Genomic DNA, 15,766 nt, shown 5'->3' with positions numbered 1-15,766 from the left:
CATTTTTGGAGTTTTTGACAAGGTGTCCTTTGGTCACTTTCCTTGACAAGAGTTTGATCACACTTTGGCCTATTCTTGCTTATTTTTTGAAAGAAAATGGCCTTCTGAACCCCACATCCACCCTTTTTTTTTTTAGTCCGTCTCAAGATTCAACTAACAACAACAATTCAATTACAAAAGCAAAAAAAAAAAAAAAAAAAAACCCCAAACCCCACAAAAAAGTCTCAAGTCTCCTCTATCAGCAACTTCACCGCCCCTTCCCTTTCTTTTTACCATTTCTAGACTCTCCTTTATTTATATACCCTTGAATCTCAGGGCACTGACATTCATATCTCACTCATATCAAAGGCCATGGATTGGTTTTCTTGGCTCTCAAAAACTGGCCTTGAGCCAACACTTGTTTATGAGTATGGCCTTGCTTTTTCCCATAATGAGCTTGAAGAAGAAGATATAGCTGACTTCAACCATGAGTTTCTCCAAAGCATGGGCATATCAATAGCTAAACACAGGCTGGAAATTCTCAAGCTTGCTAGGAAGGAGAGAGGAGTGACTCCAAGACCAGTGTCAAGGCTTCTGTTGGCAATCAAGAGAACAAAAAGGAGCTTAGCCAAGCTCATCGGGACATGGGTTCATCGCCAACAGTCAGCTCTTGTTGTTGTCAATCCGAGGAGTAGGCCAGGATATGGTAGTAAATGGAAAGGTGCAATGTTGAAGAGAAACAAGAAGGTGATGACGGGTACACAAGGGAGGCTGCTGCTCACAAATGGGACTCCTCTAGTGGTTTCAGGGCCTGCTAGAGTTGCGAGCTTTTCAAGTCCTACGGTTTTTGACAACCAGAAGGAGAAAATGGATGGGGATGAAGATGGATACTGGTCAACAGCTCTTGAAGAGATCAGGTGGGATACAATGTTTCAAGATTTAAAACCAACTTGAAGGTTGTTTTCATTTGCTTTTGTTTTTTAAATCTATTTTTCGTTAATGAAACATTTCTCCTAATCTCTTTTTTTTTTTAAGTTTCTTCCACCAGATATTTTCTTCCGTGTGTTTAGGAAATTGGTAATTCTAGTATCTTTTTTTCTTTAGAGGTGGGTCATGTGAAGGCCAGACTTTGGCACCAAGGAGCCTGTTTCAGTCATGAAATTGTCTCCCCTGCTTTTTATACTTTTTATCTTTAATAGAAATGAAAAGCACTGGCAATCAGTCTCTTTGGTAAAGACTGAAAATGAGCCATTTGTTAGGTCTGGAAATATGCAGTAAGAAGTAAGCATTGTATTATACATTTAAAATGATTGTTTACTGGGGGTGAAAGTAGAGATATCCCACTTTCAGATCACCCAAAATTGTATTTGAATCCTAAAAATGTAGAAGGAAATGTGTTTGTTTTCTTTTCTTCTCTTATTTCCTTTTAATTTGTATCAATTTCATTCTGTTATTGGCCAAAAAAAATCATTCTGTTCAATAGGAATATATATATATATATATATCTTTAATTAATTTATAATAATGCAATGATATATGGGAACTAACATTCCTGGAGGATAATACAATGATTTTAGTATGTGAATCCCTCTGAATATGATCAGTGGAAGGGATTGAACTGATAGAGTCATACCAAACATATGAGCACTAAGCTCAACAAACAACTCTACTTGGGATAGACTCAATAGTGCAGCAAAATTTGCTGAAGATATGATAACACCTAGCTAATGCAGGGAATTGCCAGGAATGCAAAATCATGGAGCAAACCAATATAAAACAGGCATGCCATCACTTTTATTCTGGGAATAATCATTTCCAATTTTCAGTGGTTTGAAGCTTGAGGAAGACGAAATGAACCAGAAGAATATAGCATCTGATAAACTGGTCGTATTCTAATTGTTAAAAATATGCTCAAGATGCTGCCTAGACCACAGATGCCGGCTAAAACCAAGAAGGTGAGCCTGAAGCAATCAGGGCCCAAGCAAGTGGAACTTCCTTGCTTTGCGGCTTCAGCATCATAAACATAACCAGCAAGCAGACCTGAGAAAAGAAGTGCACCTACAGGATTGCCCATCAGCATGAAGTTATAAATGATACCAAAATGTTTCAAGCCGAAAAGTTCAGATGCAGTTGGAACCATGAGAGAATATTGAAAGCCGTAGCAGACACCAAGCAGAGCAGTTGAAACATAGAGAGTACCGCTGAGAGCTAATGCATACAGAACAAATGCTAAGACCATAACTATTAGAGTGCAGGTCATCCACAATGTTCGAGGAATGGTTCTTGTCCTGCAAGACCAGAAACTCACGCTTACAATAATGCCTCATAAAAACAGACACAGAATATTTACATCTAAACGTTATGGGAGACAGGCTGGACAGCAATTTTATAGTGAGATCTAACCTGACAAAGTGTTCTGAAAGAGCACCCGAGCCAAGACGACCAGCAAAATTGCAGAAGCTAAAAAGAGAGAGCAATATTGTTGTATCATCTAAACCAAAAGCAACTCCAATTTGAGCCAAGTTATTGAGAACGGTAACACCAGAACCAACTCCAAGAAAATATACAACCCAAAGAAGCCAGAAATCAGCCTTGATAAAAGCTTCACGAAACTTGAACTCCTCCCCCCTCCTGGGTCTTCTTTTCTTCTTCACTGCCCCCTCTCCAACAGCTAGAAGAGTTTCCATATCTGAGGCATATTCACTTTCATAGAAACTTCCAAGATTTGATGCTGATGAAGATGGTGACAACAAAGGATCTGCTTGACTTGAATCACCTTCTCCCTGAGCCAAATGCTCTGTTGAACCTGCCAGTGGTGTAAGTGTCTCTGCATTTGCTCGAGAAAGTGTCATCTTGATTGGAATTCCAAGAGGAGAAAGCAAGAAGATAAATACAATGGCAAGTAGTACATACGAAACAGCATCACTTAGAGAGACCGTGTCATATATTATTGTTAGTGTGAGAAGATAGATAGCAAGCAAGACGCTAGCAGCTTGGGTGAAAACAAAATGGACATGACCTGAAGTGTCGTCTCCAGGGGTGCAAGGGCGAATAAAGTACATCAGGGCCAAACATATCACTGGAATGCCAAGAGTAAGGAACAGCAGTAGTTTTGAAGCAGACTGTTCAAGCAGTGAGCTGTATAATACGGTATATACAGCAGCACTGATGCCAATATAACCTTTGAGGATGCCAGCAACGGTACCCCTACTGAGAGGGAAATTCCTCATGTTAGTTACTAGCACTGCTGTGCCAAACCAAGCATTACTATTAGAAGCAACCACAAGCGCAATCCATAACTGCCATAGCATGGAACATGGGTGTAGTAAGTAAATAAAATATAAAAGTAGAAATAGAAAATAGAAAAAGAAAGAGACAAATGAATAACTATTCAGCCTTATTTTTCAAAACTATCTAGTGGGAGAAGCTCATGAAAACAAAGGTCGCAGGCAAAAAAATTCTGATGTTACTTAATTTCCTTCATTAGCAATTTGTAGTCATTGATATTTTCTTAGGAGTTTCCATCAATAACCTCACATCTCTTCACATTGCAAAAAAAACTGGGAAAAAGTAAGGAACCTAAATCTCATTTGGCAAAATGACCTAGGAGACGCTTCCCCACTAACAACAACAGGGCACTTTAACTCTTTGCTGCATCAAAGTATGAAGAGAATGGAGAGATAGCCAGTGAAAAAAATTTACTAATTACAGGTTTGGAAATGTTTCAGTTAAGACCTACGAACATCAGTAAACTTCTCTCGTAGCAAACAAAAATGAAACTGATCAACTGACAGTCTAATACCAACATAACAAGGAAAGAGGAGTGCCAGATTGGCATGAATCTAAAGTCAAAACTTAAACGAGGTAAACTTCTTGCAATACTTCTCTTCTACATCCACCCATACTATCTATTTTTTGGATGGTAAGGGAGACCCAACATGCTCTCGTGGTATGAAATGAAAAGAGTTTCCTGTAGAAAATCTGGAAAAATTTTCCACCGAAGAAAGCACAAAAATGAAAAGGTAAAAGGAAAGGGGTGAGACTAACAACCGAGATGAGAGAATTGTAACACCAACATTATGTGACTTAAAACAATACAATAATCACATCACTAGCACTCTCTAAAGCTGTAACATTAGAACAATACGAGTTACTTGATTCTGGTTGTTGATAATCTTGTCAAGAGACTCATAAAAATTAATGGAATCACTATGATCAAACAATCCTCATGAAGACCTTATGGAGAAAACAACGAAAAAGCAATTTGCAAAACAAATCCAATTCAGATTAATTAACATAATGATGTACAATAATCCCAATTTGCATAAAGATAGACTCAACTAGTTGCTGTCTACTAGATGACTCTAATTGCCAACAGATATAGGACAAATTTCAGTAATAATGGTATTAAAAAAAAAGGCATATAAAAAACCAAACCACTAATAAGAGTTCCAGCCAACCAACTCCACAATCTAGTTCAGGAGAAATTAGGGGAACAATCACCAAAATTCCAAAGCAGGTGATACCCATCAAGTGAAAAGTCCAAAATTATAAAAAAAATTAACAACTGGGTAGACAAAACAGTTTTAATCCTTCATCACCTTACCAACCAACAATTAGTTCCATGCAATCAATTTAAAAAATACATACAAATTTAAATCCATATAGTTGAAATTATCAAACTTGTGATGTGAATGTGATGACTAACCACCCAGTAAGGCAGACCATTGATGGTTTGGCTAACAGCAAGCCAGATAACACCATATCCCAAGAAACAGGCAAAGACCCCAACAAGAAGCACAGCCCAAGGAGGAAACTTGTTACAGGCAATACCAGGGAGTATTCCAACACTCTCTCCAATATCATTTGCCACTCCCAAGATTGTGATTTGTTGCTGGTTGAATCCCAAGACTGATTTGAGAGTAGAAGAATAGAGTGGGAAATTGTAGGCGTTCCCTGCTGATATCTCAACCCATACTGCTGCTGCCAAGCCTACCCACGGTGGCCTGCTCCCTGCTTTCAGTTTCAGTTTTGGCATTTGCTATTGCGATTGCTACCTTCTGGCGGTGCCGCTTTTTCTTGGGTTTCGAGGTAATTGGGACAGTCAACCTATCTTCAGGTGGAGCTGTTAAAATATTACAGTTTCACATCGTGTAGAATTTTATTAGTACTAATAGTTTTTTAATAGTATTTCTCTTTAAAAACCATTTCATATTCATGAATATGCATGTACACAGGCTTATGAATTGGGTATGCCTCACATAAATAAATTTGTTTAAATTGATAAAAAAAAAAGTACTGAAAAAAGATCAAACAAAATAAAATTTTTTAATTATATAAATGTAATTAAAATTTTTTATTAAAAAATTGTCATATATTATTTTCTTGTTTGAATATAACTTAAAAAAAAAAATGCATGCCAGCATTCGTTTTGTATATGTTGAATTTAAAAAACTTTCCTTGAGAGAATTTTTTTTATTAATATAATACATATAATATTTGAGATGAATGTATGTATCAATAATGGAAAATTTTTGCACTTTTAATTTTAGAGATTATCGGTATTTAAATTTTATATATCCCTCTCAAATATATAATGTCTACATTTTTTCCAATTATTTTAACATTAAAATGTAAGAATACAGGTTAAAATAGAATATTAAATCATGATTTCTAAATTGATAATATAAGAAATGATGTTCAAATAAGTATTATATTAAGGAAAAATTGTCTATTATTGACTTATAATTTACCTCATTCTCTTTTTTTCTTTTTTTGTTTGAGATTCTTTAGATCTAAAGATATTGTAACTTGTATTGTTGAGTCAGGTGAGTTATCAGATTTGATTCATGTGTATTCATACTATTTAATTGATATGTTAAACTTAAATCACGTTAAATACTAATTACATCTGTCTATAATTAATTAAATTTATAAATATCATAGATTTATGAATGATTAAATTTATTCAGATACATTTATTTTGGATTTGATTCATAATTAATTAATAATAAATATAAATCTATTTTTAAAATTTTAAATGACATGAAATACAAAATACAATTATCTAAAATTAATTAAGTTTATAAATATCATAAATTCATGAATAGTCAAAGTACAAATTAATATTAGATTAAATGTTATTAAATAAACTTTGATTACATGAAAAAAAAAAAGAAGTTGATATGTCAATTAAAAGATCCAAACACGGCAAAACATAAATGGCATGATTAATAATCATGTCTTACAAATATATTAATCGCAGATATATAACTTTATATATATATATATATATAAGGATAAATACAATGAATGCGGAGATGGTCCAAAGGAAGTAGGACACTTGGTGCGAGTTAACAGAGATTGAAACTTTACAAAATGAGTGGTACTATGGATTTCCATTTTGGTTTTGTTTTTGTTTTGTTATAGTGATTAGATATCTCATTGGGCCCATGAAAATGTTTGAGGGTAACAATCTCAATGATTTTCATGCCTATCTGATAGCTTTTCTCTGTAAACCCTAAATCCAACTAAACAGATAAAACACACGCTAATCCCAATAATTCTCTCCCTAAAATGGGAGCTTTTCTCTCTAAACTGGAAAAACATTTGAGGTTTTCTCTGATGTTTTTCTTGTTTTTCCTTTTATTTTCCTTAGCGTCAGCTCTCGATCCCCTAGGTTTTTCTTTTTCTTAAGATGTTGAGTTCTATCGAGCAAGTGTTATTTGTGTAATTGGACGTCCTTGTCCCCTGGTCTGGTTTGGACTGCATATTCTTGACAAGGTTGATAGAGACAGGATTACCCACTTTGGATTTGTGGCTCAAGAAGATTTTTGCTATGAACCATGGATAAGGGAAGACAAGATGAGTCTATTGGTTACTATAGATAGCCCTTCCATGCTGTGATCCATAAGGAAAAAAAGAAAAAAAAAACTAAACCTGATGCTAAACTTCCTAGAAAGTCAGAAAGCTGGTTAGATTAAGGGTTGAGAGGGTTGCTAAACTGGATAAGTGAAGAAGATTGGGTAAAGATTCTGAAATATTTCTATGAATTTGTGAACATGAAATTGACACATATTGGCCACTTTAAACACATACACGACAAATGGGTACTATGACAAGCCAATGTTGAAGAAATTGAATTGCAACTTTGATTTTGTTGGGATCTACCTTCCTTTCAATTGCAAAAAAAAAAAAAAAAGAGTAAAATCATATAGGGGATTTAATGAAATGTCAGAAAGCTCAATAATGAAAAAAAAAAAAAAGAGATAAATTTATGGGAAAAAAAAAAACCTTCGATCAAATTTGCCTACCTTAAGGACTGAACTCATTGGTTTTTTTATACCAACCAAAGACAAAGGAAAGAAAAAGACGACAGTTATTGAATGTAATAAGGGGCGCCTTATAAATAGTATCTTCTTCCAAAGGCCCACGTATATTCTCAATATATTCGATCAAGTTTTTATTTTCTTTATTTAAATAGGCGAATTTTAATTCAATTCTTTGACCATCACATATATATATATATGCCTAAAAATAATCAAATTATTAAGGAAGTGTCTTTTAATGATTTTATTAGTATTTGGAATAAAATTCCATTTTAGTCAGCAAATTTAGGTTTAAGGAAATGGTAATCCACTTTATGAATTTTTTACCAATTATAAATTTAATAGAATTGTAAATATATTTTTATTATGGTTTTATCTAGTAAAATATCAAATTTATAAATCCAACAAGTTATTTCCAGTAATTTTTAATCATACATTATAAATCAAAATTTTTGTGATTGGAATTAACCTAAGTCATCTCAGAATTTTCTAATAATTTCCATGAAAGTAAGAACCAAGAGTGTGCTTGGTAGGGTAATTAAAAAGGTGAAAAGATAGACAGAGAAGAGTGAAAAAAAAAATAGCGAGAAAATAAAGATAACATTTGGTAAGAAAAAAGTAAAATAAAAAATAAAGAATATTTCTTCTACCTAATTATTAAAAAAGAAAATAAAAAACTAGTGCTTAATTTTTTCTTCTACGTCAAAATCTGAGCATAATGATATGGTGTTGGCTGCATATTTTCTGCAATATTGTGGACCTTTTTTTTAATTAAATTAATAATGGTGTCCGCCACCCTGCCTACTGCTCATCCAACGACCTTCCCCGATGAAAAAGGCTTTGCAGTTTGCAGTATTATAACTTCAACAACCGATCGACATATTAAATAACCTTACATAATTTCTTTTGCTACCTCTGAACCTCGTTCTTACTCGTTCTTCTTACCTGATTTTATCGGATGACTCTCTCCCTCTACAGGCTTTGGATAACTTGTCAAAGTAGTTTAGTTTTAAGCAAGCTATATTGTTCATTTTCTTTTCTCGTATCATATAAATCTCAATCGATATAAATATGAAAGTTTGATTTTTCAAATATATAAAATATTAAAAAAATTTGATACTACTTATGTCGAATACATATTTATGTAGGGATGCCAATATTATCAATATCTAATGAAAATTTTAATTTTTTATTTTAATGGAGATAGATATTATAATATAAATATGAGAATAAATATAATTTTAAATTTTTACTGTTTAAGGAGATAAAAATAGATAATATATATATGTCTCATATAGAGTTGGCATCGAGTTCGGGGTAAATTTTGTTCGCCCCAAATCCAATCCAATTTTATGTGTTATCAAATCCGAACTTGATCATACTCAAATTTTTTTGTTTTTCTATACTCGAATCCGATCTGATTCGAAATTAATAAAATATTATTTTTTAAATATTTAAAAATATCATTATATAAATATATATAAATAAATAATTAAAAAATTAATTAAAAAATAATTTTTTATATAATATCGGATCGGGTCGGTTTGCCTAAAACTCGAATCCGATCCCGATTGTTTCATAATCTTATCCAATCCAACCCGACTCAAAACTTGAATTTTGAAAAAAAAAAATCGACCTTGTAGGGTTAGGTCGGGTCGAGTTGAAACCCGTCGAGGATGGATTAAATTGTCGACCCTTGTCCTATATCGATACCTTATATATATTTATATATATTTAGTAAATATAATTTTTATTAAATAATATTAATTATTATTTTAAATTAATTAAAATTAATATATTTTTATTAAAAATATATATTAATATATATTTATAAAAAATTATTTAATTACACAAGATAAAAATTAAAAAAATTAATTTTTTTTATTTTTACTTTTTTTAAAGCTACATATATGAAGATTATTTATATCTATTAAATACTCATGAAAATGAAGATAATAGATTTGAAATACTCATTAAATATAAGTATAAAGATAAATATAATATAAAAATTCAAGATGAAAATAAAAAATACTTTATCATTCACGCATCTTATTTATTGACATTTTTATATTTATGTTATAAGACACTCTTTTGAATAACATAAATTTAATTTATTATTTTATAAAATAAGTTTTTTAAAACATATTTTTTGTAGAATTTAGAGTTAGGAGAGGACCGACGAACCCAACCTAAAAAATTATGATTATTATTATTATTTTGAAATAAACAAGCATGGACACGTAGATATATCAATAATTGGATATACATTGTCCAATTAATGTTTGAATTAAAACTAATGCTTCTCGCTTTTCAAAGTTAATAATAACTGTCAATTTTTTTGTCTAACAAAACCAACTTTGATTGCTATTTATTATAGTAATATGATGTGTAATTAAATTTTAAAAAATACTATTTGAAAAAGTCTTAAGTTGAAAATTTTCAAATCTTAGTTTTAGAAATCTTAATTCCACATAATATCACAAAAAATAATTGTGAAATTTTAATTAAAAATATAATTTTTTTTAGGTCGTACTATAATTTTTACAAAAGCAAAACCTACTTAAAGAACACATCACTTGTTTCGATCAAATAATAGTTTCAATATTTTCCATGTAAATTCATCCTAAAAGGTGCCTTTCATTTATCTCAAGATAATATATAAATTAAATATTTAAAACAATTAACTTGATATGGGAATTTAAGTCAAATTAATAATTTTAAACACATCATTTATTTCTTTTTATATAAGTTTTAGCATCTAATTTCGAAATAAAAAATAAAATTCCTCCCAACAAATTTGTTTTAAATTATTTATCTGTCTTAACATGATAAAACCCTATCAATTTAATAATATACAAACATTTATGATGGTTGATATAGACTTGTGAATTGAAAATTTTCACCTTTGAATTTTGTTCAATAAGGTTTTTGCCAGGTGTGAATAAAATTGTTGAGCCATAATCTTATTCTTTAGAAATCCCTCATACTCCATTTAAAATTGAATGCTGATCTTATTATTTTAAAATATTTTTAATACAATTTTCACTTTTGTCAAATGAAAACACTCTTTTAGTGTTGTTTTTAATTTTTAATGCATTGAATGAAAATAATATTATTTACAATAATTTTAAAATTTTTCTAAAATAATAATTAAATAATACTTAATCAGTTTTATAAACACCAGTTACCCACAAATTAACAGTAAAATTGAATGAAAACAATATTTTAATATAATCTTAAATTTTTTTAAAATAATAATTAAATAATTATTAATCTGTTACCATGAGCACCAGTTACCCAAAAAATTAACAGTAGAAATGGTAGAATTTTAAAGCTCAGTTACCCAAAAATATAATATGTTCAACGTGTCATGATGTCCTGTCTCCTCCCTTCAGACATGGTTTGTGTTCCGTGACCTAAATAAAAAAAATTTAAATAGTGTTAGTGATAGGATCTAAGATTATATTTTGAAAAAACAATTGTAATTAATGTATTATTTTTTAATTTAATAAAAATAATTATTGAATACAAAAACTTTTTATAAGAATAATTTAATTATTTAATTATTAAATACAAAATTTAATAAGTTAAATTCTAGAATCCGACTTAATAATAAGTATATAAATATTCTACTTAATAATAATTGTATATATGAACTTTTTATTCAATAATATCAATGATTCCATAATAAAAGCATATTCGAGTATTCAATTCAATAATATGTGTAAATAACTCATATTCAAAATTCATAAATTAAATTTGAATAACTCTTTGTTAAATAAAAATGTGTTTAATGTCTTTAGAGAATAAAATATTTATTTAATGTTAGTTTTTTTAAAGCAATAATGGATTTTTTATCTTTACCAAATTCTCCTTTTAAGATTGATTTAAACACTTTTATCTATTGGGTTAAAAGCCTCTAATCTAATCACACCAGTGGAAGCGAAATCAAACAATAAATCAAACACACAAGAGATAACAATTTAGCATGGTTCGGTCCAATTGACCTACATCCACGGATGAGAAACAAGATCCACTAATTATAGAGAATTACAAATATATATCATATCATCAACCTCACTCAACAATCAATACTCATAAGACACTCTCAATCTCCTCTAGTCCTATGGAGTATTCTTAACCCAAACAAACACAAACCCAAACCCTTGTGCACTCTTTCAACATAACCAAACATATACCCATATGCTCCCATACATCATACCTATGTGGACCCTCTCAATCTCCTATAGTCCACTCACAAACAAACATACACACTCATAAAACGTAGAGCCCCAATACTCCTATGGGGTGTTTATCTTATAAAATCCTACAACTCTCTTACATCTTTTTCTCATACCAAACCCTGTAGAGACTTTACCTATTTATAACCATATAAACTTCCCCATTAAGAATCTCTCTCCTCTTTTTCTCATACCAAACCTTGTAGAGACTTCACCTATTTATAACCATATAAACTTCCCCATTAAGAATCTCTCTCCTCTTAGAATTTTTCTTCTGTAAGTCAAACTTGCCTATTAAGAATCCCTTTTCTTTTAGAATTCTTCTCTTGCAAGTCAAACTTACCTATTAAGAATCCTTTTTCTCTTAGAATTCTTCTTTTGCAAGTCTTCTTGTTCATCAAGCAACATCTGACAAATCTCAAACAAATCTCTTATGAGATTTGAGTTAATATTCTCAACAATCTCCATCTTGACTCAAATTTCATCAATCATCTGTCTTCATGTTAGATATGCTTGGCTCCACCTGTAATGAAAGTTTCACAATCATCTTCTCTTCTCTTGTGTCTTCACGCTTCATACAAACCAATCCTCAATCTTCAAAACTTAAACTTGAACTCTTCTTTTGAATCGAGCTCCTCTAAGCTTACTTCTTCTCATGTATCAAATCAAGCTCTTCCCATATCTCGAACTGTCAACTCTTTTCACGTTTCGAACCTTCAGCTCTGATACCACTTGTTGGGGAACACCACAGCTCTGATATCATTTGTTGGGGAACACCACAGCTCTGATACCATTTGTTAGGCTAAAAGCCTCCAATCCAATCACATCAGTGGAAACGAAATCAAACAATAAATCAAACACACAAGAGACAACAATTTAGCATGGTTCGATCCAACTGACCTACATCCACGGATGAGAAACAAGATCCACTAGTTGTAAAGAATTACAAACATACATCATATCATCAACCTCACTTAACAATCAATACTCATAAGATACTCTCAATCTCCTCTAGTCCTATGGAGTATTCTTAACCCAAACAAACACAAACCCAAACCCTTGTGCATTCTTTCAACATAACCAAACACATACCCATATGCTCTCATACATCATATCTATGTGGACCCTCTCAATCTCTTCTAATCCACTCACAAATAAACATACACACCCATAAGACGTAGAGCTTCAATACTCCTATGGGGTGTTTATCTCACAAAACCCTACAACTCTCTTACATCTTTTTCTCATACCAAACCCTGTAAAGACTTCACCTATTTATAACCATATAAACTTGCCCATTAAGAATCTCTCTCCTCTTAGAATTTTTTTTTCTGTAAGTCAAACTTACCTATTAAGAATCTCTTTCCTTTTAAAATTCTTCTCTTGCAAGTCAAACTTACCTATTAAAAATCTTATTTCTCTTATAATTCTTCTTTTGCAAGTCTTCTTGTTCATCAAGCAATATCTGACAAATCTCAAACAAATCTCTAACAAATTCCAAACAAATCTCTTATATGATTTGAGTCAATATTCTCAACATCATCTATATTAAATTTAATAAATTTATATAAAATTATTTTATATAATTTTTCATCAACTTCGAACCAAAATTTAATAAATTTATAAAAATTTATTTCACATAATATTTATAAAATATTATTTTGCATAATTTTTTAAAAAAGTCTAATCGAAACAATAAAAAATAATTTATTTATTTTATCACCTAAATCAATTATTCAATAATTTTAATTGATGAAATTCTAGCAAAACACAAATTTACGAAATTCAATTAAGTTGCGTTTTGAAATTCGTTTGAAATATAAATAAAAGACACGGAAATAGATCTGGTTATTTTGATATTTTTGAATTTGATTGAAATATTCATTTTACTCTCCCAATTTATATAAGCAAATCAAATAAAAATCCATTTTTTCAAATTCATCATGCCAAACATGCCATATCCATTTCACAAATCCACAATTCACCAACAAAATTCAATCTCATATTAGAATGTGAAAATTACAAGAAAATGAATTTTGGGGCAAAAATCTATATACAAATCATCCGTTCCCAAAAAGAATTAATAAAAAAAACTAAAAAAAATTAGTAACCAAATTCATCGTCTTTCAAATTCTAAAAAAAAAAAAAAAAAGATTCAAATACATTCGATTTCCTAAAACAAAATATTTACAAAAGTCTGCCTCCCTCAAATCTCCTAGCAAAAACAGCGATCAAAACCACAACAAAATCCGAGTCATCCTGAGTCTTGTGCACCGACTCACTGAGCCGGCTCGTCTGATCCGATCAAACATCAATAAAAAAGAAAACCCCAACAGTTCAAGAATCGGCTCTAGACATAATCGAAAGACGACTGGGTCTCTGCTCAAGAGCGGCTCGGCGGCGTTGCTGATGCGAAGAAGGCCTAATAAGAGCCGTTAACGCTCTCTTAACCAGCTCTCCTTCCACTCCGATTCTCACCAACGAATTCTTCATCGCCGATCTCCTCAAATTCAACGGACTACCGGAGTGGAATGACGCCGTCGTTGGTTGACGATTATTCTGATGATTCCTCGACAGTGACAGTCCTTTATGGAGAGCACACCGGAAAGACCCTGGGTGCGTCGTAGGGGAACACAAACACGTCCTATTCCTTTGCTGGTGGGCGCCAGACGGCACCGCATTGTTCTTGCTGTTGTAGGAGATCGAACGATTGGGAGAGACCAAGGGATCGTTGATGGAGAACCGAACGGACGGCAATGAATGTGAAGAAGAGTTTCGTCCGTAAAGGTTCACGCGAGTGGGGGAAGTCGCACGAGCAAAGAAGGTGGAGGATCTTGAAGTGAAGCTTGAGCTTGACGAAGCGAATGCGGAAGAAGATGATGATGAAGACGGGTGGGAACAAATCGATGGTGATGATTGATGATGCGTGGAGATCCGTGAACCGTCAGATTTGCTGATGGATGATTGTAAAGACATTTCCACTAATTTTCTCTCTTTTTTTTTTTTCTAGATAAAGGGTGTTTTCTGGACTAAGTTTGGCAAAACTATAAGGAAGCGAGAAGAAGTATATATAGCGGCGGGGTGGGCGGATCGTAATTAATGACGGAGTTTGGGGGTGGCTTTGTATCGTTAGTTTTTGGAGTGGCCGTTGGGAAAGGGACGACGCGACGTGGGTTAGGGTTTCGCTTTCGGGGATCCTGATGGAATGCTCGATGGGGTAAGTGAAGTTTTCTGCGTTCACGTTCTTTTTGGGAGAGTGCTAAACACCGCCGCCTAGTAAAGGCCTTGAGCTAATGAATTAATTCCCACCTCTTCAATATTTATTATTGATAAAAATTCAAATTTTTAGTAAAAAAATATATTTATTCTTTCTAAAAAAATTCATTCTTAATCAATATTTTTAATTTAATTTAAGTTGTAGATAAGTTCTCTTAAAATTTTATGAGATAAATTTTCATATTATTTCACTAATATATGAACATGATAATCATTAAAAAAATTAGCTAATATATTCTTTAATTGAAAGAATTCTTAAATAAATTAAAAAATATATAATCAACATATTTTTTGAATATTGTTTAATTTCAAGATAATATTATTATTGAAGTTTGTAAATCTTCATAAAAAGTAGAATTTCAATATTTTATATATTAAGAAAAAATTATATAAAATAATTCTTTCACGGCAATATATATTTATTTTAAATCATATTATTTAATTATATTATTTAAAAAAATTAATTATTTGTTATACACCAAATATACAAATTTATTAAAATAAATATTTATCATTATTTAATTATTATAAATGATTTGTAATGCAAAATTAATTTTTTAAAATATAATTACATAATATAATTTAATTATTTAAATAAAAAACATATCAATATAATCTCTCCGTACAATAATTAAAAAAAGGGATTGATAAAACAATTTTCAAGTCCTGATATAGTGATATACACACTTATAATTAAAAATGACATAAATAAATCTACAAATTCATTAATATTGTAATTAATAATTGATAAATTATTTTCAAATTTAGGTTTTATACGTATACTACAATTATAAATTTCATTATGATATACACACTTGTTAATTGTTGTCCAATTTCATTTTCAAAAGTTGGATGGTGTGAGGCACGCGCTATAAGTTAGGAGACGTTTGATAATTTTGGTGAAATTCGGAGAGGCAACTTTGTTGGCGCCATTTGTTGAGA

General features: G+C 31.2%; 3 protein-coding genes across 3 annotated transcripts; 1 reads left to right on the top strand and 2 right to left on the bottom strand.

The window, feature by feature from the left end:
- The first annotated feature begins 229 nt into the window (after nt 1–229).
- LOC111318521 (uncharacterized) lies at nt 230–1,398 on the top strand. Its single transcript, XM_022921382.2, has one exon. The coding sequence runs from the start codon at nt 352–354 to the stop codon at nt 931–933; it is 582 nt and encodes a 193-aa protein (XP_022777117.2). The 5' UTR covers nt 230–351; the 3' UTR covers nt 934–1,398.
- Nucleotides 1,399–1,449: 51 nt separating this feature from the next.
- On the bottom strand, nt 1,450–5,212 carry LOC111318520 (protein NUCLEAR FUSION DEFECTIVE 4-like). Its single transcript, XM_022921380.2, has 3 exons — nt 4,688–5,212; nt 2,383–3,278; nt 1,450–2,267 (listed from the first exon to the last, which is right to left on the bottom strand). The coding sequence occupies exons 1-3, from the start codon at nt 5,015–5,017 to the stop codon at nt 1,802–1,804; spliced, it is 1,692 nt and encodes a 563-aa protein (XP_022777115.1). The 5' UTR covers nt 5,018–5,212; the 3' UTR covers nt 1,450–1,801.
- An 8,316-nt stretch (nt 5,213–13,528) lies between these two features.
- Nucleotides 13,529–14,757, bottom strand: LOC111318519 (uncharacterized). Its single transcript, XM_022921379.2, has one exon. It carries the CDS (start codon nt 14,522–14,524, stop codon nt 13,886–13,888), a length of 639 nt encoding a protein of 212 aa, XP_022777114.2. The 5' UTR covers nt 14,525–14,757; the 3' UTR covers nt 13,529–13,885.
- Between the last annotated feature and the right edge of the window lie 1,009 nt (nt 14,758–15,766).

This window comes from Durio zibethinus, chromosome 26 (assembly GCF_047325235.1).
Source record: "Durio zibethinus cultivar Kanyao isolate XHJ-2024 chromosome 26, ASM4732523v1, whole genome shotgun sequence".
NCBI classification, from domain to species: Eukaryota; Viridiplantae; Streptophyta; class Magnoliopsida; order Malvales; family Malvaceae; genus Durio; species Durio zibethinus.
This window is presented reverse-complemented; position numbering and strand designations above follow the sequence as displayed.

Excerpts from the sequence above, each read along its gene's own strand:
- LOC111318521 (XM_022921382.2), top strand. The coding sequence starts at position 352 with ATGGATTGGTTTTCTTGGCTCTCAAAAACTGGCCTTGAGCCAACACTT.
- LOC111318520 (XM_022921380.2), bottom strand. The coding sequence starts at position 5,017 with ATGCCAAAACTGAAACTGAAAGCAGGGAGCAGGCCACCGTGGGTAGGC. Across the intron at positions 3,279-4,687 it reads ATGGTCTGCCTTACTGGGTG|TTATGGATTGCGCTTGTGGT; the intron begins GTTAGTCATCAC and ends ATGCTATGGCAG. Across the intron at positions 2,268-2,382 it reads CTTTCAGAACACTTTGTCAG|GACAAGAACCATTCCTCGAA; the intron begins GTTAGATCTCAC and ends CTGGTCTTGCAG.
- LOC111318519 (XM_022921379.2), bottom strand. The coding sequence starts at position 14,524 with ATGTCTTTACAATCATCCATCAGCAAATCTGACGGTTCACGGATCTCC.